Source organism: Notamacropus eugenii, chromosome 2 (assembly GCF_028372415.1).
Source record: "Notamacropus eugenii isolate mMacEug1 chromosome 2, mMacEug1.pri_v2, whole genome shotgun sequence".
NCBI classification, from domain to species: Eukaryota; Metazoa; Chordata; class Mammalia; order Diprotodontia; family Macropodidae; genus Notamacropus; species Notamacropus eugenii.
Window position 1 is genome coordinate 48,833,510 of NC_092873.1, and position 24,669 is coordinate 48,858,178.

The window sequence follows — 24,669 nt, forward strand, 5'->3', positions numbered from 1 at the left end:
TGCTGGCAAGAGGACTCTGGGCAACTCTGAGACTACAGTTGAGGAAAAGTTGCTGATCTCTATTGGTGGAGGTAGCTTCCATACCAGGAGTTCTCCACATTGATGAAATGATAGGTGCCCACCCTCAAAATAAAAAGTCTTCCAGTAACGAATGGTAAGAAGAAAAAATTCTGACCAGAGATCAGGGTCTCTTGAACAACTAGGCAGATGGAGCTCTAGTTTGGAGACCACTGCTACTAAGGGATGAGAGGGTTGGGGCAGCTCGCCTTGGGTCTGGTTAATGGCTTATGGTGGGTCACTTCTTCCCCTGGCTCTTGCTTTCACAGCCTAGCTCTTGGCCCAGACATTCAACCGAAGCCACATCTCCTTTATGTAATCGAGGCTGCCTTATGTAAGGTTTCTGCTGGGAACCTGACATCAGAAGAATGCGACATATCTCCTTTTGTCCTCAAGATTAAAAACCCGCTGTTTTCCTTCTGGCCTCACCAAGCTCCCAGGAACAGCAGCGGCAAACATGATTGGAAACCTCCACGTTAACAAATGAGATGGCTTCCCCCATCAGCATTAATAGGAAGACGAGACGTGGTGTCAAAGTGGGTCAGCTTTAGAAGGTCACCTCTAGCTGGCCTGGTGGCCTGGAGGTGAGGATCATACTCCCCCTGCTCAGCCTGGAGGTGAAGATCATTCTCCCCCTGCTCAGCCTGGAGGTGAGGATCGTGCTCCCCCTGCTCAGCTACCATCTTAATAATAATGATAATTCCAATAAAAATCATCTACCTCTGTTAGCACTTTAAAGTTACAAAGCACATTAACCCTGTGGGGAAGGTAGGATCATGGAATTAGAGCTAAAAGGAGCCTTCAGAAGCCAGCCACTCTAACTCCCGCATTTAATAGATGAGGAAACTGAGGCTGGAAGGAGGGATTAAGTGACTTGAATTCTAACTCAGGTCCTGTGATTTTTAACTTCAGCACCCTTTCAATCAACAAAGGAATGTATCAATAAACATGCAGTAAGCAAATGTTCTATGCCAGACCCTGGGAAGCCAAAGAGCCAAAGTGAAACAAGTCTTGACCTCAGTAAGCTTTTGTTCTATGAGGGGGAGACACATAAAAGTTGATACACTTTCCCTTGCCTCTCACAGGCTCATTAACCTCCTTTTATAGAAAGGTTCAGAGAAGGGGAAGGATTTGCTAAGGGTCAGCTGGTCAGTGTCAGGGTCAAAGTTTGAACCCAGACCTTTGGGTTACAAGTCTAGCATGTTCCCCACCATGCCTGCCTCCTGAAAGAACTTTGTGCCCAGCATAGGAGCAAGATGGCTCAAGGCACCTTCCAGATCTTAAAGGCATTGGGACCAACTGTTCAGATAGTCTGACTCCTGGATCTCAGATGGGCTGGAGGGGTAGAACAAAGGAGGCCCAGTGGGGTTGCTCTGAGTGCGTAAAAGGCTGGTGCTGAGAAGCCTAAAGCCCTCCTGTCCACGAAGCACACCCTGACTGTAATCGATGCATACCCCCCAACCATATGCCCCCTGCCCAAAGCACAAGCACAGATCAAGGACCTGTAAAAGTTAGAGCTGAAAGAGATCTAAGGCTATTAAGTCTCACCCCTCTCACTTTCTGAGGTAAAAGAAAATAAGGAACAGAGAGGTTAAGTATAAGGTATAGGGTAACTCAGCTAATAAATGGTTACAGCAGGATTTGAACTCAGGTCTTCTGGACTGCCAGGATCTATGGTCTACCCATCACGTCATGCTGCCTTTCCCTTGCCCACGTAGCCAGGGAAAGGGATATTCAGAACCAAGAGAACATAGGGAGATCATTCCTTGAGGGCTGGGGCAGGCTGGAAGTAGAAGCAGGCTGCAGGACAGACTGGATAATGCTCTGAGTCTGGCTCTAGTGATGTGGGACAGCCAGGATGCTCCGAGGCCATTGAGCCAGGCCCAGAAAAACAGGGAAGGACTCAGAAGCTGTTGGCAAGCTATCATACCACTGAAAGACCTAATCAAGGCTTCTTTGTATCCCTAGCACCCAGAACAATGCCTTGAAAATTTTAGACTGTGTTTCGACAGTGCAGGGAAGGTAGTGAGCCCCTACCACGTGCCAGGCACTGTGCTGAGAGCTTTGCAAGTATTATCTCATTTGCTCCTTACAACAACTCGGGGAGGGAGGTGCTATTATTATTTCCCTTTTACAACTGAGGAAACTGAGGCAGGCAGAGGTGACGTGACTTGCCAGGGGCAGTCAGCTTGTAAATGTCTAAGGCTGGATTTGAACTTGGGTCTCCCTGACTCCAGGCCCACTGCAGCACCTAGCACAACCTACACAGGGAATTCTCAATGAGGAATCTCTCTTGACCGATACAGATTGGTACTTTCTCTGTAATTTCTGGGTTTTGGAGAGTTGCTCAGTTAAGTGAGTTGCCCAGGAATGGACTTGAACTTGGGACTTCCTGCCCCTGAGGTCTGCTCAGGAGCTACAGGCTCTCCCCACAATAGAATCAGACTCTCCCAACTACTACAGAGGGGAACAGAAAATAGTTCCCAGAGAGAGTCACCCCAGGCCCTGGACTCCACCCGGAGATGCCCTGCTCTGCCACATGGGAGTCTCACCTGTCCTTCCTAATCTTCCTGCTTAGGGCTGTGCAAAAAGAGGCCCAGTGTAGAAACAGCAGCCCCCAAGCCTGGGCTGGTTCACCTTTGAGAGGAGAGCTGCTAGCCACCCAGGAGGAGAGACAGACAGGCATCTTTGCCAGGGTCATAAGCAGCAGCTGCTGCCTTCAAGTGCCTCCAGGTACCAGTGCTTAGTAAAGTGCCTGGCACATAGTAGGCACTTAGTAAAGGTTTACTGATTGATAGTGATTGATCAGAAAGTGCCTGGCTTAGCTTGAAAGTTGTGATGGCCCATGGAGATCACAGGCCCACAGACCCAGAGCCAGGAGGGCTCAGAAGTCATCTGGGCCAGCACCCTTCATCTGACAGACACTCAAGATCAGTGTTCTCTGAGGTTTCGAGAAGCTTGGTGGTGGAGGACTAACTTCTCACAGGGCTCCAATCTGCATGTGGAAAGGGGAACAGGCAATGGAGAGCAGGATGGGGTTTTGGTGGGGGGGATGGCTCCCTTCCAGCTGCCCTCTTCTTCAAGGCTATTAAACAATAGGGGCTCAGGAAAGGCGGGTCCCTCCCAAGGGAGGACAAAGTGACGGAGGATTGGGGCCCTCCCAGAGGGCCAGAATGTCCACTCCCATCCTGCACCCTTCTTACAGACTCAAAGGGAGACAGAGCTGGTCTGTGAGGCTGTGGGGCAGAGTGGAAGGAACCAGGGGACCCCGGGGCAAGTTCTGGCTCTGACACCCTTTCCATGGGCCCTTGGGCCACTCACTATCTCTGTGGCTTGGTGTCATCATCCATAAAATAAGGAAGAATGGAGGAATCTTTCTTGCTTATTTATGCATATTTGTTATAAAGGCTTTTTCTTTTTTCCTTTTCCCCAGTAGAAGTGAAGTAAAAGGGAGAGAAAATATATGCCTGTTAATTAAAAAAACAAAAAACAAACCTGAATTAAATTAAAAATGAAATATCTTAAGAATAACTGGGCTTAGATATCCTCTAAGGGCCTTTCAAGATCCATGGTTTATGAACCCATGAACCAATCTGCTGTGTGACCTTGAGCAAGTCTCTTGCCTTCTCTGGACCCCAGTTTTCTTCCATTAGATTATGAGCTTCTTGAAGGCAAGGACTGTCTTTCACCTCTCTTTGTATCCTCAGTGTCTGGTGCATAGTAGACGCTTCATAAATGTTTACTGATTAATTGACTTTCTATGAAATGCTGGGGTGAGATGAGGCGATCCCTGTAGGCCCTTCTAGCCCTGACACTTCCAGTTCAAGGTTTCCTGTGCTGTGGGATGAAATGATGTAGCAAACAAATAATAAGCTTTTATTAAGCACCTCCTGTGTGCCAGGCACTGTGTTTAATGGCCACCATTTAACATTATAGGGTCATCGTTACTAGCTAGTTTCATCTGCCTTTGAGGACCAGATTTGAAATGGCAGGAATGGTCATATGGCTGGTGGGGGAAGACAGAAGGAGGGAAGGACATCAGAGGACCAAGGGAGGAAAGTTATGTTGTTTGGTGTTTGTTTCCCAGATTTTAAGAATCAGAGAGCATCCCTTGTCCCCATCCCTGCCTGGCTAGACTTCTTTGGTCCTGGCTTAGCGGACCTCTGCAGGGTGCTGTCCAGTCCCCACGGTGCTGTTCTTCTAGCCAGAAAACCCATCAATGCCCAATAGCTTGACTCACCATTGAATCTAAGGCAGACACAAGGCTGGTGATGATCTCATCTTTTCGGGGAAACATGGTGCTCCAGCGATCCGGTCCGGAGGCACTAGCGGGGCCATCAAAGTGTTTCCCCATCAGGGCCATAGTCACCTGGAACACAGGAAGGGAAGTGGGGGGGAGGTGGTGGTGGTTACTCATTGGCAAACAGCCCTCCACAAGGATGTCATCTTTTGAAAAACAACTTTTGATTCCCCCAAAAGTTCAAAGTAAAAAGAGCTTACTTTTCTCTAGAGTTTCAAGGCTTGCAAGTGCTTCCCTGTGGTGGCAAAAAGGGGAGAGAGAAAGTTCCGTGGGGAGAATTAGACCCAGATGGTACAGGGGCCACTTGCTGGTCAGACATTGGGGTAACAAGCGAACTGTATTTGCTGTCAGGGGAACTGACAAATCCCCACTTTGCACCCACTTGGTACAGGACTTTAGGCTGGTCAGTCCTCTGGGTCTCAGCTTCCTCCTTTGTTAGATGTGAGAGAATTTCTTCCAGGTATCATCTAGTGCTAGGTCCTGAAATACTGTCTCTGGCTGTCAGACCTTAATTTGGAAGTGTGGGAATTGGGCAAACCACACTGACTCCATCTTGTGACTCAGTTCTGGGGCTAGCTCAGTTCCCTCTCTATTCAGTTATGGGTCTAGTTCCATTTCCATCTTGCTAGAAAACTTTATTCCAATTGTGGACATTGTTTGAACCTACCTGTGGGCCTGTTGCTTAGAGACCCTTTACTAGGGATGCAGGTTAGGCTGCCCAGAAAGCCGGTTAGATGCAAAGATTGGTACAAGAAGTTTTCTCACAATTGTGCATCTCAGGCAACCTATACGTTTTATCTGAAAAGTGGCCCCATACTGGTCAGTTCTTTACGTGGGATACCTCTTTTTCTGAATTCAGAAAAATGCACCTGTTCATTCTCCCTCCTTCTCTCAACTCAGAAGCCCCTAATCTTTCCTCCAGTTAGAAATAACATGACCTAATCTTAAATGCCGTTGTTTTCTTTTAATGCATAAAAATCTGTCTCCCCCAGAATTCGGAGTCCAGTGCCAAGCTGAGGAGGCCCAGTCCCGATTTGTTATGCAATTGACACGCATTGCTTAATAAATCAATATGCTCAGAATTGCAAGTTATTTCAAATTTCACCCATCACAGAAGTTAAGATAATTATCAATCCATCAACACTCACTATGTACAAGGCACTGCGCTAAGTGTTAGGCATACAAATAGAAAAGACACCTGCTGACTGGGGAGACAACAGAAGGCATATCTTTATATATATATATGGATAATACAAGGTTGTTTTAGGGAGAAGGCAAGTAGTAGTGGGGAGGAGATATCAGGGAATGCTTCAGATGGAAGAACTGAGTCTTGAAGGAAGTAAGGGATTCTGCCAGGCAGAGTTGAAAGGAAATGCATTCCAGGTATGGGTCACAGACAGTGCAAAAGCCTGGAGAGGGGAAATGGCTTGCTATATGTGGAGAACCAAGAATAGGCAGTTTGTAATAAGCTTAGTATAGTAGGACATATGACAATGACAAATGGAGGCATTTATGCGTGGACCTTAACTGGATGGTTGTACTTTCCATCAATCAATCGACAAACATTTATTAAATGCTTACTGTGTGCCAAGCACTGGGCTAAGTGGCAGGGATTCAAAGACACAGGCCTTGATCTCAAGGGACTTCTAATGAGAGGAAGTAACAAGGTATATAGAAGACATACAGAGTTGTTGTTCAGTCATTTCAGTCATGTCTGTCTCTTTGTGACCCGCTGTGGGTAATGATACTGGAAAAGTTTGTCATTTTCTTCTCCATCTCATTTGAGAGATGAGGAAACTGAGGCAAATAGAGTGAAGTGACTTGCCCAGGGTCATACAGCTAGGATTTTACACACACACACACATACACACACACGGAGAGAGGGAGAGAGAGAGAGAGATTTTCAGAGGGGACTGGGAAAGGCTGCCTGCAGATGGTGGCAGCTGAGCTAATTTCAAAGATCAGAGAAGGTAAGCAGCAGAAGCGTGATGGGACAGCATTCTAGCCATGAGGGACAGCCAGTAAAAAGTCAGCAAGCTGGGAGACCAGACAGAAGGCCAGGTTGCCCTGACCACAGAGTATGGGAGGAGAAGTAGAGTGATGTAGATCCGGGCCAGTGAAGGGCTTCACCTTCCTTATCTCACATTATCTCACAGAGGTCTCGGTCTTTAAACCCAATAGGCACTCAGGTGCAGAGGGCCCTCGATGATCCTGCTCATTTTGTGAATGGGGTAAAAGGTTATGAATGGGTAATGGATGCGGGACCATAGCTCTGGGTGGAGAACACGGTGTGAGCAGGGATCAGCCCAAAGGACATGGGGCCATCTGGGAATCCTCTCCTCCTTGCAAGCTATTGATCTCATTCTCTCATCTTGCGTTCTGGCCTAGAGCTGGCCGGCCAGTAAGCCACTTGTCCAGAGGGCTCAACCTGTGAGAAGTCTCTCATAACAGAGTAAAACTGTCCTTCGTCTTTCTTTGTATACTCAGTGCTTAGCCCTGTGCCTGGTATACAGAAGGGACTTAATAAGTGCTTGCTAAACATGGTTAATATGGTCATGTTTTGTGTGACTGCACATGTACAAATCATATCATATTTGTTGCCTCCATAGATGGGGGAAGGGAGCAAGGCAGGAGAATATTTAAAGCTCAGATTTTTAAAAAACTGAATGTCAAAAATAAATTAATTTTTTTAAAAATAAATGCTTACTGACTGATAGATGACCTCTGAAGTCATCTCTAAGCCAGCTCTAAGAATTGTGATTCCACAAGAACCAGAATTTATTTAATAGTAAGATCCTGCCAAGGATTCAGGAGGCCTGTTTAGGACCTTGAAAACCAGCCACTTAACCTCTGAGGTCTCCATCTCCTGATCAGTAAAACAAAGGGTCAAAATCAGATGGCATCTAAGCTCCCTTCCAGTTTTAAATTTATAAGGTCCTTCCTGGATCTCAGTCTTTTCATCTATACAATGAAAAGGGTTGAAATGTGTAATTAAAGAAAGGATACTGGATTTGGAGGCAGAGGACCTGCCTGAGTTTGAATCTCAGCTCTGCCAATTATTATCCCCCAGGGCAAGTCAGTTCATTTTTGGAGTTAGACTAGATGGTCTCTGAAGTGCCTTCCATCTTTAAAGCTATACTCGCTTGTTTTTAAGGTGCTTTGTAGCACTGACAATCTGTCTTATAAGAGGCTAAAAGAGACAGAAAGACCATGACAGATGAACAGAAACAGGCTGGGAAACAGATGCATGAACAGATATCAACAGAAAAGGACTGAAACCAGTTAAATTCTACCAACATTTAGTAAGTGCTGATAATTTGGTAGAAAAAGGGAAAGGTGGAGATAGAAACAAACAGCATCAGAAACAGCTACCAATTGTGGCTGAGAAGCAGAGACCAGCACGTGGCCAGCAAGCGGAGACACGTCATCCCAGGAATGGAGTCCATGTGCTTGCAGGAAGTGGAAGGTCAGCAGTAAAGGCATTGGGGATGGCCCCAGAGGACAATCTCCTCCCCTTGGGCCAGAGCCAGTCAGGTCTCCCCTATGTAGGCCCTGTGGGTCTGCTCACAGGATCGCTAGGCTCCCAAGGAAAATCGGGCTATCTGGTCTCCATGCCCTTGGGTCAGCCTCCATGACCTTTGTTCCCTCAAACAAAGTCTGGTCTCCAGCAGGATTCTGATGCCTACAACTAGGCAATGCCTAGTCCAACTTCAACACAAAATGAATCTCCTCTTATTGAGGAAGAATTCAAGCACAGAATGGCTCTCCCAGCCATGAGACCTTGGCCAACCCTCTCATTTTGCAGATGAAGAAACTGAGGTGCAAAGATGATATCTTGTTCAATGTGAATTCGGAATCTTTCAACAAATGCCAGCAACAGAGAACTCACTGTCAAGAGATGGGGAACTCTCTGCCTTCCAAGGTCCTAAGCTCCTTAAAGACTTGGATTTTGAATGACAATAGACAAACCCCACTCCGATAGAGTGCCAGTGTAGACACAGGTTTAAACACATCTTTAATGAACACATGCACACGCACAAAATCATGAAAAGAGTATCTCAGAGAAACAGGGTCTTCCTATGAACAGAGTTCACTCCTACAAATTCCCTTAAATGGCTTCTTCTAAGCCATTCAGCATCTTCTCCCACTACTCAAACCCACTCAATTCTACATTTTTTGAGCTCTGCCTCCAGAAAGTAACCAGACCAAACAGACTAACTTGATGTCTCCCCTGCCCACTCAATACATGCTCCTGCTGCCCCCTTAACTTGGAACAATCTCCTCCCCATCTACCCAAATCTTCTTCCTCTGGACTCACCTGAGTCTCACCTGCTCTAGGATTGCCTTTCCTGACTCCTCCAGGCCTTCATCTTTTTAAACTCTGATTAGCCCTTAATTAGAGGCTCATTGAATCACATGAGTATGGAGAGCTGGACAGGACCTTGGAGCTAGCTAGTCCAACTCCTTCATCTTAGAGAAGAAGAAACTGACTCCTACATCTTCTGACTCCTGATCCAGTATTCTCCTCTCAAGCTAGAAATGTGCATAAGAAAACACCTCTTAATCAGCAGAGAACTGTGCTGGGGCTGCTGGAGGCTTGGCCCTTTCTGGAGCTCATAATCCAGTAAGGCACAGCCATAATACCCACTGACATTTGTGTACGTGTTTGTCCTTCGTTGCCGAAGAAGACCACGCCATCAGAGAAATGATAACATGACTTGCACTTGACTTTGTTTTGAGTGAGGGAGGGTTGTGCAGGTCACCAGCCTCACTTCTCCTCCAGAGCCATCTGAATCTAGTGACCAGATATTCATCAGGATGACTGGAGATGACCCAGGATAAGGCAATTGGGGTTAAGTGACTTGCCCAAGGTCACACAGCTAGTGAGTGTCAAGTGTCTGAGGTGAGATCTGAACTCAGGTCCTCGTGACTCCTGCACTGATGCTCTATCCACTGTACCACCCGGGAGAGAAGGGAAGGGGAAAAGGGGAAGGGAGAGAGGGGGAGGGGAGAGAAAGGGAGGGAAGTGGAGGAGAGGAATACAAGAGATTTCCCAAGTGAGGAATTGATAGGTCTTGCCAACCAGCTGGATTAGGGGAAGGTGGAAGGTTTCTTGTGGATTTCCTGAACACTGGACATTAACCATTTATAAAAATCCTGAAGATTTAAGAAGTCGTTCTGTGATCCCTTTTGAATCAATCAATAAGCATTTCTTAAAGGCTGACTATACATCAGGAACATGGTGTTATATAACAATGAATGAAATAATCCCCAGTTCCATGGTTTCTCCATACATCCAAGGGAGGTGCTAGAGGTATTATGATGTTCATTTTACAGGTGAAGAAACTGAGATTCAGATCTTAACTCATGAACTGATTTGCCCAGGTCACACAGGCCAAAAGGCTTTGCACCAAGGCCTTCCTGAGTCCTAGGGCAGCCCTGTGTTCACTGTGCTATGCTGTCTTTCTGGCATCCAGAATGCAAAGTCTGTGTAACAAAGGCTGAAAAGGACAAACTGGTAGAATTCAAGTCTGGGAATGTGGGTTCAAATCCTGCCCCTAATACTTCCTGCCTTCACAGAGCTCACAGTCGAATGGGGAAAACAGTGATGTACAAACAAGATATCTATTTATCTACATGGCTACATACATGTGTGTCTATACTGTGCCATAAAATGATGGTGAGGACAATTTCAAAGAAACCTGGGAAGATTTGTATGAACTGATGCAGAGGGAAGTGAGTAGAACCAGGGGAGCGATCTATAGTTACAACAATGAAGGCTTGATTAACACAACGACCAACTCCAAGTGTAGAGGTCCAATGAGGAAGAATGCTCCCCACAGCCTAACCGTTAGACTCTGTGAAACTAGCTTCTTGAGGGCAGCCTCACAGCCTCACTGCTTAGCACAGGGCCTCAAACACTGTGAGTTTGTAATAAATGTTTATCGATTGCTTCACTCACTGATTGAGAGAGGAGACACATTTTTGGACATGGTTAATGTGGGAATTTGTTTTACTTAACTATGCATATTTGTTACAATGTTTGGGGGTGGAGAAAAAAGGGCTTAATTGGAAAACAATATTTAATTTTTAAAATTCTGAATTAGAACTGAGACATGCAGACCCTCCCTCTAAAGCAGACATCATCCATGCAGACATATGGCTACTTCAAAAACCACACAAAAGTCCTTTTGACTTTCTGGCCCTCAATTTCCTCTTTTATAAAATTAGGGTTTTGATGTCTGACATGTTGATTTTTGTTTGTTTGACTATATTAGTTACAGAGGAGGGCTTGGAGAGGCAAGGGGGAAGGGAGAGTAGTGGGTAGAGAGAGACGCAAAGAAAAAAAGAAAAGATTATCAATAAAACAAATAGACATACAGAGAAATCCAAGATGGAAACCAAACGAACAGGGCAATCTTGTTACTACTTTGTGAAAACGAATGTGCTTTTAAAAAATAAACCATAGAGAAGGGGTTTCATATATAATCCTCTTTTGGGGAGGTTTTTTTTTTTGGTTTTGTATTTTGTAATGCTTGTGCCTTGCGGTAATTAAATTCATAATAAAAAATTAAACATTGCCTTCCACAGAGGGTATGGATGAAGCAGCAGGGAAGGCCTCTTTAGGTTTTCTCCTTCCCCCAAAGAGAGGTCTAGCATTAGCCCTGGCCTGGCTCCCTGATCTGCAGAGAGCTGGCGAGAGCAGGAGTCAGATGGAAAGCAGGTAGCATCTGCATTCCAATCTTTTGGCTGGGCATTAGCACTTCACAGAATGTTAAAGCTGGAATAAGCAGACAGATCATGAAGGGGCAACGCTCTCATCTTTACAGAGTAGGTAGGGTGGGGTGAGTGAAGATAACTCAGCTTCAAGCCTTCAAGTCTTGAAGGCTGGGGTTCCAAATCTCAGCTCGGACACTTCGACTCATGTGACCACTTCAGCTCTTTGGGACTCAGTTTCTTTACTTGCAAAATGAGGGGATGGAATCAGGTGGCTTCTGAGGTCCCTCCCAGGTCTAGCTTTATCATTCTATAACCTCTCCAAGTCTCAGGTTCCTTATTTAATAAATTGGGGGGGGGGGTTCCTCCATGAGTGCTAAGGTTCCTTTAAAGTCTCATATTCTGTGAAGAAATGATTAACCTTGACGACAAGCGTGAAAGGGGCCATAAGTAATCAAATTTCTAACTGTTCTCCCCTGCAGTACTTGGCACTATCATTGGTTTTAATATAGAGAGAGCCATCGGCCTCAGAGATAAGCTGTTCCCTAAGACCTAGTCAGCACTCTCTCTATGGGAGCTGCCCAAAATCCACACACGCTGGGTAGGATTAAGCAAACTTGGGAACCTTCCTAGAAATTACCCAGCCTGCATCGTAATTTGGAGATCATTTACTGATGAGATTAAGGTGAGAGAAGGCAGGCATCTAAAGTATGATGAAGTATTGCCTTGGAAATCGGAAACAGGTCCAAGGTAATGTGGAGAATATAAGGGCTAACAGGCAGGGGCCTGTGCAGTGGCCAGAAGAAGAAACTGACAAGAGAAAGAACAGACTGGGCCAAGGGGCTCCCATCCTGGCTGACCAGCTCTGGTTCTATTGTCAGAAACATCCCCACAGAAGAGAAGAGGAATTCAGATAATCAGAGGTGACTGCAGGAAATGTTGTCAACTGAGAACCTCTGGTCAGAGCATCATTGAATGAGAGATCAGGCACTGGGAAAAGCGTCAGAAGCCAACCAGCCCAAATCCCCCATTTTACAGATGAAGAAAGGGAGGCCAACGGAATTAAACATGCCCAAGATCACACAGAGAGTGTTCTGACTCCAGAGCTTGGCTCTTTTCCAGTTCTATTATTTTCCCAAATAATGAAAATGAAGCGGGTATTAATCAGTTCACAACTAATTGTTAATTAATCACCATGTGTTAGGTACTGGGGATATAATCTGGCAGCTAGGTGGTGCAGTGGATAGACCACCAGTGCAGCAGTCAGGAGGACCTGAGTTCAAATCTCACCTCAGACACTTGACACTCATTAGCTGTGTGACCTTGGGCAAGTCACTTAACTCCAATTGCCTCATCCTGGGTCATCTCCAGTCATCCTGATGAATATCTGGTCATTGGATTCAGATGGCTCTGGAGGAGAAGTGAGGCTGGTGACCTGCACAGCCCTCCTTCACTCAAAAACAAAGTCAAGTGCAAGTCATGTCATTATTTCTCTGATGGCATGGTCTTCTTCGGCAACGAAGGATGAACACAGATATTGGGGATACAAATAGAGAAATGAAACAGTGCCTCCCCACTACATGCTAGTGAGTTTCCAGTTAGCATAAGGGTCAAGATTTGAATCCAAAGCTCTTTACTCTTAATGCAGCATTTTTTCTTAGTACATCATAGCTGGTTCTACAAAGACTTTCAGAAATGGAAGGGATTTTAGATGTCCACACTATCCCCTTTAGGCTGCCACAGGAATACAGAAATATCTCTTAAGAATACCAAACCCCTTTTGCATCCATTCAAAGGTCATGAACCAATTTTCTGTTTTTATACCTATTTTTTAGTCTGGGGTCTTATTTTGAAAAGTAATTAAGTGGGGTGGTCGAGATGGTGGAGGGAATTAAGCATGTTGAGAACTTAGGAGAAATGAAATAGGTCTGCTTGTGGACAGTGAGGCAGGGGTTGGCAGATGGTAAAGGGGACTAAATGCCTAGTTACAAAAGTATTACACAGGATCCCTGTGCTGGCATTTCACAACTCCTTTGCTCATTACCCAGTTCCAGGGCAGAGAGAAGAGGTTACCATCTATGGTCAAAGGAGCAGGGGTTCTACATGAGTAAGGACCACAGCAAAGACCATGAGGAGAATGACCAGAACACTCCCAGAACACACCATCTTGGAAGCAATGAAAACCTACAGGTTGTCCCCCAGATCCAGCGACAGAAGTTTAGGCTAGCCATTCTCCTCAAAGGTGAGCAGAGCCCAACTCTTAACATAAAGTCCAAAATCAAGATATAGTCTGGAAAATGAACAAAAAATCCCAAATTAATAATAAAAAGCTTCCAAGGAGATGAGGAAGCTCAAAACACAAGCTCAGAAGTGAACAATGCTTGGAGAACATCTACAAGTAAAGCCTCAAAGAAAAATGAAGACTTGAAAAAAGTTCAAAAAGAATTCCTAGGAGTGCCATACTAAGAGGTTTTTTTAAAAAGAGGAAAAAAATTTTTTAATCAAATAAGAGTAGAAGAGGAAAAATCAGGAAAAATGAAAGCAATGAGAAGTGATTAAAACTGTTTGCATCCATTCCATGTTCTTATTGGAGGCAGTTTGATACAGTAGAAGAACCAAGAGTTTTTGAGACAGAGACCTGGGATCAAATCCCAGTTTAATACCTTAATAACAATAATACCTGTATGACCTCGAGAAAGTGCCTTTACCTCTCTGAGCCTCGGTCTCATGTGTAAAAATAAAGGTTTGAATTAGATGAAAGTCTCTTCTAGTGCTATAATGATCTATAATTTTGTGACTATCAGAAAAATGGAAGGCAGGATCACAGCACATGGTGTTTTGGTTTCCATTGTACATTAGCCAAACCCTTGGGCTAATGTTGGATATTATCCTTCTGGATACTGATTGTCCTATACACGTAACCCTCAACTATTATGGTTTTCTTACACTTATGTGGGACTATATATAGATATCGATATATGTATGTATGTATATATGCTCTAACATGAATCTCATTTGAGCTTCATGGCTAGGTAGGGTAGATTTTCATCCCCATTTTATAGATGAGGAAACTGAGGTCCAGTGATACGAAGTGCTTCGTATTAGTAATAAATAATAAATTGTAGTGGCAATGGTTAACAAGTATGCAGGGCTTTAAGGTTTACAAAATAATTTACATTAGTTATCTCAATCCTCAGAACAACTCTGGGAGGTAGGTGCTATTATTACCTTCATTTTACAGATGAGGAAACTGAAGCAAACAGAGGTTAAGTGACTTGCCCAAGGTCACCCAGCTACTAGGTGTCAGAGGTAGGATTTGGACACTGAGTCCAGCGCTCTGTCCACCACGCTGACTAGCTGCTTAAAATGCCTGACCACAGAATACACCCTCATTCCCATCAGCAGCTTAGGGCACCCACAGAGCTCCTGCTCTGTCTAATGGTTTCAGGTGTGTCTTTTGTCCTTCTCATTTGGGCCTCATGTCTTCTTCTCAGGCAGTAAGATCTAGGGGGCCGGGGCTATGTGTCCCCGATCAGGCCAAGAGTTCCTCAAGGGCAGGGACTGTATCTCACTCTCAGGCTAGTAAGTCCCTGAAGATAGCAATTACATCAGCCTATCAGACGAAGGCCGCAATTTTCTATCCTTTTTATCTTATCCCTCATTAACATCTATAGGCACAGATCTCCCTGCTATTGAATGAATGATCCCAGTTCAGTGTCTTTTTAAATCCCCTCCCCACACTCCACGCATGACCTTTATTCTCCCTTGGGCCTCGCTTTGTCAGTGGGCAGCTGCCTGTCTTGGTACCGTCCTATAAGACTGGGGGCCAACAAGAGAGATGGCGAGGGGGAACAGGAAGCTAAGCATCGCAATGTCACTGCCTTTGACTGATGGATGATGACCCCACTAAAACACATCACTAAATTAATTTTGATTGGCACTAACTCTGCTCCCCTGTCTCTCTATCATTAATGTGTTCTTTTCCGGTCACCCCTTGCTGCCATGGGGGTTCGGGCATTGACTGGAAGTGTGTCCAAGGGCTCCCCTCTTCTCTCTAACCCAGTAGACAAGCTGCCTGGCACATTCTCCAGGAGGGCAGGATTTCCTAAACAGGGCATTCAGGTAGCAGCAGGGGTCTGCAAGACCCACTGCATTTGCATATAATTTGCATCTCTCTGCATGTGTCTGTAAATGCCATGCGTTTTGTGGTGGAATAGCTTTCAAGGTTAAAATATCACCATGGAGGGGGGGGTTTGAGGGCAATGGGCATTGAAAGTGTTACCCAGATGACTTTGCTCTTTCAGCAACTTAGGCTTAGGGTATCTGGCTGACTTCTAAAAGGATGAAGAAAGCAGGTCTGTAAGTCAGGCAACCTGTTTTCAAGTCCTGACTCTGACACATGCCAGATCTAGATGTGGGACACGAAACAAATCACCGGCCATGTCAGTGCCCTCCAGGCAATTCTAGGATGACAAGTTCCAGATGAGTTCCTCATCTCCATTGGTGAAGGGAACTTTTCACACCAGGAGTCCCCCACATCATTAAAATCCTAGCTCCAGAAAAGAGAGATATAGAAAAGGAGCTCAACCCTCTCCAGACTTCTCTATCTCCTCACCTACAGACTTGCCCACCTTGAGCTGCTTCCACTCAATGGCCTGCTCTTTTGACTGGTGCATCCCTGGCAAGGATCATTACTTCTCAGTTTGCCCCAGACAAACTCGCTTTACTCCCAGCTTGCTTCACTCCCTCCTTATACTGCACTCTCCGCTGCTTTCCAGGCCTCAGGAGAATGTAATTTCCTAGACCACTGGCACCATCTTGTTTTCTAGCATTTATATCCCCAGAACTTAGCACGGTGCCTGACACATATGCTCTATCTATCCATCCAAAGATGAAGAGAGACCACTAACTGTGTTCAAGTCTTCTCTGCCACTAGCTTATTTCATGCCTTTTGTGGACCACAGATTGATTAGACTTGGGATCATAGCTAGCAGAAACCAATCTAACCCTTGTTCGGCTTGGTCTCAGAGAACATAAACAGGAACAAGTAGGTAGATGTTACAAGCAAACAAATTTAGACTTGTTATCAAAACAAACTTCCTAATGCCTGGAAACATCCGAAAGTGGAATGGGCATGTTTATCATCTGGAGAAAGGAAAGCTTGGGGAGAGATGAGAGGTGGAGGAAGTAGCCAAAGACCTGGAATGTGAAATAGGGATTCAATCTGCTCTGCCTGGTCGCAGTGAGAACTAGGAGCCATGGGTGAAAGCTGCCAAGAGACAAATCCTGGCTCAAATGAGAAGGAAAAGCTTCCTAACAATGGATGCTGGATGGAAATGGAGTGGCTTCCCTGCTCTTCAGGTCTTGTACCAATGACTACGTGACCTTTTGTTAAGGATATTGTAGGATCAAGCTCTTCCTTCAAGACGTACCCAAGTGGTACCTTCTCCACAAAACTTCTCCCATCCCCCTCAATTTCTAGTGCCCCTCTCCCTAACTACCGTGTATTTAATTACTTTGTATTTATTCTCATCACACTGATTTTGTATGGATGTGCTGTCTCCTCCATTAGCTCTTTGGGGAGCACGGCCCCACTTATCTCCAGTTCAAGAACACATCAAGACATCACCCTCGTGATGAGCCTTGGTCCTTCCAGAACGAAACCAGCAATGACAGACAAGTTCCTGGGGAAGGGGGAGCAGGGACCGTTTCATTTTTGTCTCCGTATACCTAGCTCTCAGGATAATGTTTGGAACACACTGGCACTTAATAAATGCTTTTTAATTGATTGGGTTATGATATGGATCACACCAAGTGACTCTTCCAATTCCCATTTTGCGATCTCAAGATAATGTTTCCATCTGTCCGACGTGGATGGTGTGCCTGCCTTCTTTCCCTTACAGGGGTCTGCCGAGGATAAAATGAGAGGCTGGCCATGGCAGCATAGTGGATGATTTCCAAGCAGCACCTGAATGCCTGAAATTGTTAGGAGGATCCTGGCAGATTCACATGCTAAATGGTTCTGCATTCAATAGTGCTCTCAAGACAGAAAATGCAGGAGCCACAGCCCTCGCTCTCTGGAGCTTATCTGGTCTCCATGAAGTTAGAAGGCCCAAGTCTGAATCCTAACTGCCCCCACCCCTAACGCCACCCCAGAACCTTGGGCACATCATTTCTCTCTGGGCCTCAGTTTTCTCATCTGTACTGGACTATGTTACTTCAAAGGTCATTTCCAACCCTAAATACAGCATTCTTTCATCCTGCGGCTTAATTCTCCCTGGGTTTGTCTCTTTATCACCAATGATTCCCACACCTCAACTCACCATCTCTCTGACCCTTCGGACCAGCACTCCACCTCTCAGCAACCATTCCCTGTATATGTGGTAGTTTCCCCTATTTAAAGGTAAGCTCCTTGAGGGTAGGATCTGGTTCTCTTTTTATATTTGTGTACATATGTAGAATGTATATATTCTTAGTATGATATCTAGTAAATACTTAATAAATGCCCATTCATTCATTCATTCATTCACCACTGGGCAGGAAAACTTAGCCTAGCCTAATACCTAGTTAAGTACTCAATAAATACCCATTCATTCATTCATTCATTCATTCATTCACTCATTCAGTACTAGGCAGGAGCACAGTGGTCCTCGGTGGCTGTCCACCCCCACAGTTGGGCACCTTTACCCCAGCCAGGCCCACACAGCTCCTAGCATCTCCTTCCCTGGGTCATCTGTCTGCAGGGCCCCAGGTTGTAGGGCTGAAGGATGTAGGGCTGAGGTCTAGGGGGTGGCTCCAGAGAAGACTCTTGAGGGCATGGGGTGGGGTGGGGTGGCCATCTTTTCTAGACCAACAAAGTAGGAAATAAGAAAGGGCTGTGTATATCACAGTTTTGAGCTGCAAGGCAGAAAAAGAAGCAGGCTCCTATCTAATGAAGCAAGATTAGAACAGGAAAGAAAAAGGCACAGGACCAGGCTACCAAGGAACAGACCCCGAACCCCAATGGCCAGACCTCAATCAGGGGCCAGCAGGGAGGGGCTCTGAGATCAGAGAGGGCATGGAGGACTGGGAGCCCATTCCCATCCCTCTCCCCTGCTGGAGGGGAGTGCTGCCTGGGACAAGGTGTGCCTAGCCCTGGGTGGAGGCAGCAGCTGAAGGCACAATGCAGGGCCCAGAGCAGAGAGGTCATTAAGGAGGAAGAGATGAGGGCCTGCACTGGCTTAGGAGAATAAGGACAAGGGGAGGTATGCCCCAAGTGTCTTAAGGGAGAAAAGACAAGTTGTCACAACAGATTGGTCATGGGAGGTGAGGGAAGAGTGGAGGGAGGACATGCAGGTTGCAAATGTGCCCACCCTCCTCAGAGACAAGTTGGCATCACAGTGATTCAGGGAGATGGGTGGGGTGGGGGTCTTCCCCTAGCCATACCCAAAGTGTCATACAATAGAGAGAGCCATGGATTTGGAGAGAGATGCCCTAGGTTTGAATCCAGCTGACAGGTGATGTCTGGTAGTACTTTCTGGGCATTGGTTCCTCACCTATAAAAGGGGGGGGCTGGTCCAGATGATCGCATCTCCCCAAAGAGCAGGCCTAACCACAGCTTTGATCCACAAAGCTGAGGGATGTCCTAGAACCTCTAGGACCAAACACAAGCTGTCTTCCATCTCACAGCTAGGCTCCAACCTGTCCCCTCCTGCCCCTCCTGGAACAGGCTGGCCTTAACTGGGCCTCATCCTGGATATGCCATCTCTGATCTCTGGGGCTTTGCAGAGCCGTTCCCATGCCTGGAATGCCATCCCTTGGCTTCCTCTAAAGCTCTGCTCAAAGCGCTGGCTTCCTTAGGAGGCCTTTCTTCATTCCCTCCATCATCAGGACGTCCTTCAGAAATGACTGTTTACTTTGGACGTATTTGACGTAAGACCCTGCCTTAGCCCCAGAAGTGAAGCAGTAACACCAGATTACTCTCCTGTCTTTGGAATCTCGGTTTCCCCTTCTCTATAAAAAGGACCTTTACATCACCTCAATAACGGATAATCAATATCAATCAATCAACATTTATTAAATGCCTACTATGTGCCAGGCATCATGCTAAGCATGGAGATATAGAATGGTAGAAAAGACAGTCCCCACCCTCAAGGAGCTCGCCTCCTGGGTGTGTTGGGAGAGCCAGATTATGTAAAGTCTAAGCCCCTAGCTACACAAGAATTATTATGGAGGACTCCATTGCTTAACAAGGGGCAGTCTAAGGTGGCAGGGCACTCTCTCCAGGGAGTTGCTCCTTCCTGAAGCCCTTCAACCCCATTGTGTGCTCATCCTCTAGGTCAGTCAGCCAATGAACACGCATTTATTAACTGTATATGACGGGCCAGGTGCCAGGCTAATTGCTGGGTAACAGTAATAAAATGGGTGCGTGCAGCTTGCAGACTGTGTAGAGGTGAGTAAAGAGTAAGGAGACTGGAAAGGTTGGGAGGGGTCTTTAAATGACAACGTGATTCTGGAAAAAAGGCTCATGGGAGGCAGAGACACAGGCAGGTCACGCTTGAGAACAGTCATTGGCAGCTGAGTGGAGGACAGGCTGGAGTAGGGAAGAGGTGGGAGGCTACAGCAGGAGTCTGAATGAGAGGTGATGGGGGCCTGTGTGAGGGTAGTGATTGAGGAAGTGGAGAGAGGGGGTAGATAGGAGAGATGAGGTGAGTGGGGGGTCAAGGATGATGCTGAGAATGAGAGCCCTGAACCCCCAACCCCTCTCACCCAGACCAAGGCTCTAGATAGAGTCTGTCTCCAGCTGACTGGTTGTTCTCCAATCCAAACCACACGGAGGCCAAAGGCTCCTGGCCATAGCTTATCACCTCCACCCAAGCCTTTCCTGACCACAGCAGTCCACACTGTCTTCTCCTGCTCTTTGCCACTCACTGGTCACTTTGTTCTGTCTTTCCTTCCTTCCCTTCTTTCTTTTGTTTTTCTCTCCTTCGTCTCTTTTTCTTTCTTCCTTCCCTTCTCTTTCTCTCCTCTTTTTTCTTCCTTCCTTCTCCTTTCTTTTCTCCTTTCTTTCCCCTTTTCTCTTTCTCTACTTAATTTTTCATTTTTCTTTCTTCCTTCTTTCCTTTCTCTTTTTCTTTTTTTTCTTTCTCTCAAATTTGTGATAATCATTTTTCATCTTTTTTTTCCCTTTTATCGATTTTTATTATAGGGGGAAGTCAGGATCATTTCTCCTAGATAGAAAGATAAAACTTGTCCCACAGGATGTGGAAATTTACTTACAGCCTCAAACATTCCTCAGATAAGAAGCCAAAAAAAGGAAGGCGAGTCAAGGCTTTCTGAAGTAATTTGACTCACCTTATTTGAGGAAGAGATTCTACTCAGTAAGCATGTAAATCTTCCTTCTCAATCAGCCCATTGTGAACTGTCAAAGCGTAGTTTAATCTGTAACCTGCCTTAGTTTACTTATGGAGTCTGTTTAACTAGGCTTGTTTCCTTAGGGGATGTATGAGATTATGACCCTGCTTAACTAAATTTGTTAAACTTTTATGACATTGAAGGAAGCAGGAGATTATAAATCTAACTTTTTCTTTAAAAAAAAAACTTTATAGTCTAAAAGAATGTATGAGATTGTAATATAGAAAAGAATTTATTTCTCTGTCACTCGGACATACTTACAACTATAAAAAGCCTCTTTCAAATCCTAATTTTGTTCAGGATTATTTTTCTGCCTCCTGAACCTGCACTTAAGCATAACATGGTTTTTGATCATCTCTGCATTGTCGTGGACTTATTTCAGGAGCTGTAATCTACCATACAAACTCAAAGAGGAGACATTTCTTCCCTAACTAAATCTACGTAAGCTCGGATCTGGAAGGGACCTCTCAGCTCATCCATGGGGTCCAATGCTGTGGTATAAAGAGCAATGGGTTTGGATTTGAAAAGAGTTGAGTCCAAATCCCAGTTCTGACTCTAGCTTTAGAATGTCAGACAGATCACCTCACCACCCTAGGCCTCAATTTCCTCATCTCGATGGAGCCAAACAGGCTGAGGCCTGTGGGCCTGTCACCCTTTTGGTCTTGAGCGCTATGCCTCTTGACAGAGCCTGAGGTCCTTTTTTCTTTTCATTTTTGGCTGACCTAGTATACTAACTCTCTACATAGATGCAATTCTCTCTTTTAAAAAAATCTTTCGTTTTATAAATGAACAAATTGAGTCCCAGAGAAGGGCAACGAATTGGCCAAAACCACCTAATGGACCAGTAGCGTATGTGGGAGCAGAGGCCAGGGTCCCCACCCTCAGTACCACCCTCAGACTGAATGAGATGGAAATATGGAGGCTCCTTTGGGGAAGACCAAGAAGCATAAGGCTTGTGTCCTCAAACTGCTTATAATCTAGTTGGGAAGACAGGACATAAACCATGTGGGTGGTCTACTGTAGGAGCTTGGGGGGAGGGAGATCACTGTGATTTAACATAATTAGGGAAAGCTTCCCAGAAGAGGCAGAATTGACTTGGGTCTTGAAGGATGAGTACTATCAGATAAAGTCACCTTCTGGATGGGATCTCCACAGACCTTGTCTTCTCTCTTTGGGAACTTATTCTGTTCAGCTTTTAACTTCCTGCCTGGTGTTGAAGAAGTAGTCCTGAGGGGTAGATGAATGCAAACTCACCTAACCCATGCCAGATCATTCTTCACATCTCACCTAGCCATCCACTAGGAAATTCAGCCTGAAAACATGCCACGCATGTCCCCTCCCAGCTCCATCTTCTTCCTCTTTTCATCTCCTTCTCTGGTAAAGGCAATCAAATCACTCCTGCCATTGTCCCTGGGAAGGGTTGCCCTGTAGATAGATGCCCATGATCTCCTAGGCCAGCCACTCTGACCCTAGAGGTGGTATCTCCAAGAAAGTCTTCAATAAATGTTTTCTCATTCATTCATAAAGACAAGGAATGGCAATGTCCCCCTGGGTGTGGGATTAGCATGAGCAAAGGCACTGCCCAGACCTGACCACAACAGAGAGTTTATGTAATAGGAGATGGTAAAGTTGGATGGATAAGTTTGGGGTGGATTATGGTGGGTATTGAATGCCAGGCCAAGGAGCAAATGAATTCGGACAGTAATTGTATAAGGGTCCTTTCGAGGACCTCTGAGGCACAGACAGACCAAAGTGGGCTTTCCCTCAGCCTCTGTTGGCATCTAAGGAGAATGTTGGGAGACTTCCCCTCCCCAGCTCCTCTACTCTGCTCAAGTTTTTAATTCACTCACCCTTCCCCCCCCCCCCCCCCCCCCCGCCCCCAGGCCATTCCCGGAAAGGAGTCGGAGCTTCTATGGTCATCCAGCTGCCCTGGCCAAAATCGAATTAGGGCCAAGCAGGAAGGCTCCAGATGGAGCTCTCTCACTCCCCTGGCCCTCTGCAGGCTCCTGCCCAGGCGAAGCCTCTGGCTCCTTCCTCTCAAGGTTCCTAATTCACTTAGCAAGAGAGAGACAGCAAGACTCCATCTCCCCTCACCTGGAAGCCATCTGTGGAGGAGAGTACAGGTGCGAACACCCTGATCCTGGGAAGAGGGCTACAGGGGCTCAGCCTGAAGAGCTGGCACACCCAGAAGAGATCAGGCAGACCCGGGCCTCTGAAGGAGAAGAGCCTCCTGCAACGGATCCCTCACCTCAGTAACTCAGCCCAAGGTCAAAGACCAGACAATCCTCCATCATTACTCTCTGGGGAAACTGGAAATGTAGAAGACCTAAATTCACATCCTGCTTCAGACATAAGCTGGATGACACTGGACATGTCACTTAACCTTGTTTGCCTCAGTTTCCACATCTGTACAATGAGAGAAGGAAATGGCAAAGCACTCCACTATCTTTGCCAAGAAAACCCCAAATGGGGTCACAAAAAGTCAAACACGACTGAAAAATGACTGAACAGCAAACCTTAGTTTTTCCATCTGTAAAATGGGGACAATAATGTCACCTACCTCCCAGGATTGTGGCAAACCTCAAAGCACTATATAAATCCTGGTTCTTCTCATTGTTACTGTCACTGTCAAACTCCAAGAAGAAGCTCTCTGCTCTCCCTGTCTCCATGTTCCCTTTCTTTTACTTCCCAGCCTTTGGAGTTCAGCTCCCAACTTCCGCTCTTTCTGAAGTTACCAATAAACTCTTTAATTGCCAAGTCCTCCTGCTCCTTGCCCCCCTGCAGCATGTCTTACCCAATGGATCTGACCTCTTCTTTTCTCTGGATTTTTGCGATGTGGCACCATCTTGGTTTTACTCCTACCTCTCTGACCACTTCCTCTCCATCTCCTTGGCTGCATCTAAGAGTAGGTGTATCCCAAGGCTGTGTCTGGGGCCTTCTTCTCTCTACATCTAATCACTGTTCCTTGCCTGGTTCCACTTTCTCGGAGATTTCCTTAGCCTCTTTGGGTTAAATAATCACCTCTACACAGATGACTCCCAAGTCTATATGATCTACTGAGATCCAGAGCCACATTACCCATTGCCTATCAAACTGGACGGTGTGTATCTTAAATTCAGCTTGTCCAAAACTGAAATCTTTATCTCCAAGCCCAGCCTAGCCCTTCTGAATTTACCCTCACCAGACCAGGTTATCCTCCCCCATCCCCCAACCCTCTAGTCAGTCATCCAGATTCACAACCTCAGAGTCATCCTCAACTCTGACTGCCCACAGCACCACTCTCCCTATACAATTAGGTGTCAAATCTTGTCCGTTTGACCCACTACATGTTTTATATCTGCCCCATCTCATCCGGATACTGCCCTGTAAGCCCCTCATCACCTTTCATATAAATGGTCTATTACAATAATTAGGGTCCTTGCTTCTTGTCTCTCCTCGTTCCAATCTATCCTTGACAAGGCTATCAAAGGGACTTTCCTAAAGCCCAGGTCTGACTATGCCCCTTCCCTGTACGCTAAACATCAATGGCTCCCTGTTGCCTCTGGGATCTAATACCACCTTCCTTATGTGGCTTAGTCAGCCCTTGCCAATACCCCTTTCTGGGCTCACTGTATGTGACTGTCCTTCACACACTCCACATGTCCAGTCAGATAGGCTTTTGGCTGCTTCTCATACTTGATGCTCCTTCTTCTATCTCTATATATCATCACTAGCAGTTCCCCAGGCTGAGATGGGACTCCCTTCTGTTCCGTGCCTCCCTAGCGTCCTCCAGAGCTCTGCTCAGACACTAGGACATCCCTTATCTCCCCAGCTGCTAGTTCCACCCTCTCCCCAAATCACCTGGTATTTATTTAAATGTGGACCTGGTACTGTCCCAGTTAGGATTCTTTTCTCCAGTATTTATCCTATACATTGCTTGCTTTGCATGTATGCGTTTTCATGCTGACTCTCCTGTTAGACTGTAAGGTCCTTAAGGGCAGGGACAGTCTTTTGCCTCTTTCTGTATCAATAGCTCTTAGCTGCTGAAGACAGAGGCTCTTTTATTTTCATCTTTGTATCTCCAGTACCTGGTATACAGTAGGCACTTAATAAATGAATGCTTATTGATTTTCCAGGCCGTCTTTGCTTCTCACCAGGATAACTGCATTAACCTCTTGATAACTTTCCCTGCTCCTTCCAGCCTTTCCTGCCTGTAATCCCTT

At 45.9% G+C, this 24,669-nt stretch overlaps 1 protein-coding gene across 5 annotated transcripts in view; it reads right to left on the reverse strand.

Moving 5' to 3' along the window:
• GTF2IRD1 (GTF2I repeat domain containing 1) overlaps positions 1-24,669 on the reverse strand; it is a 220,665-nt gene that overhangs the window by 138,494 nt on the left and 57,502 nt on the right. For all 5 annotated transcript variants that reach the window (XM_072640170.1, XM_072640171.1, XM_072640169.1 and 2 more), the window contains exon 2: positions 4,298-4,426. In XM_072640170.1, coding sequence (XP_072496271.1) covers positions 4,298-4,420 — 123 coding nt within the window. In that variant the 5' untranslated portion in view covers positions 4,421-4,426. The remainder of the gene's footprint in view (positions 1-4,297; positions 4,427-24,669) is intronic.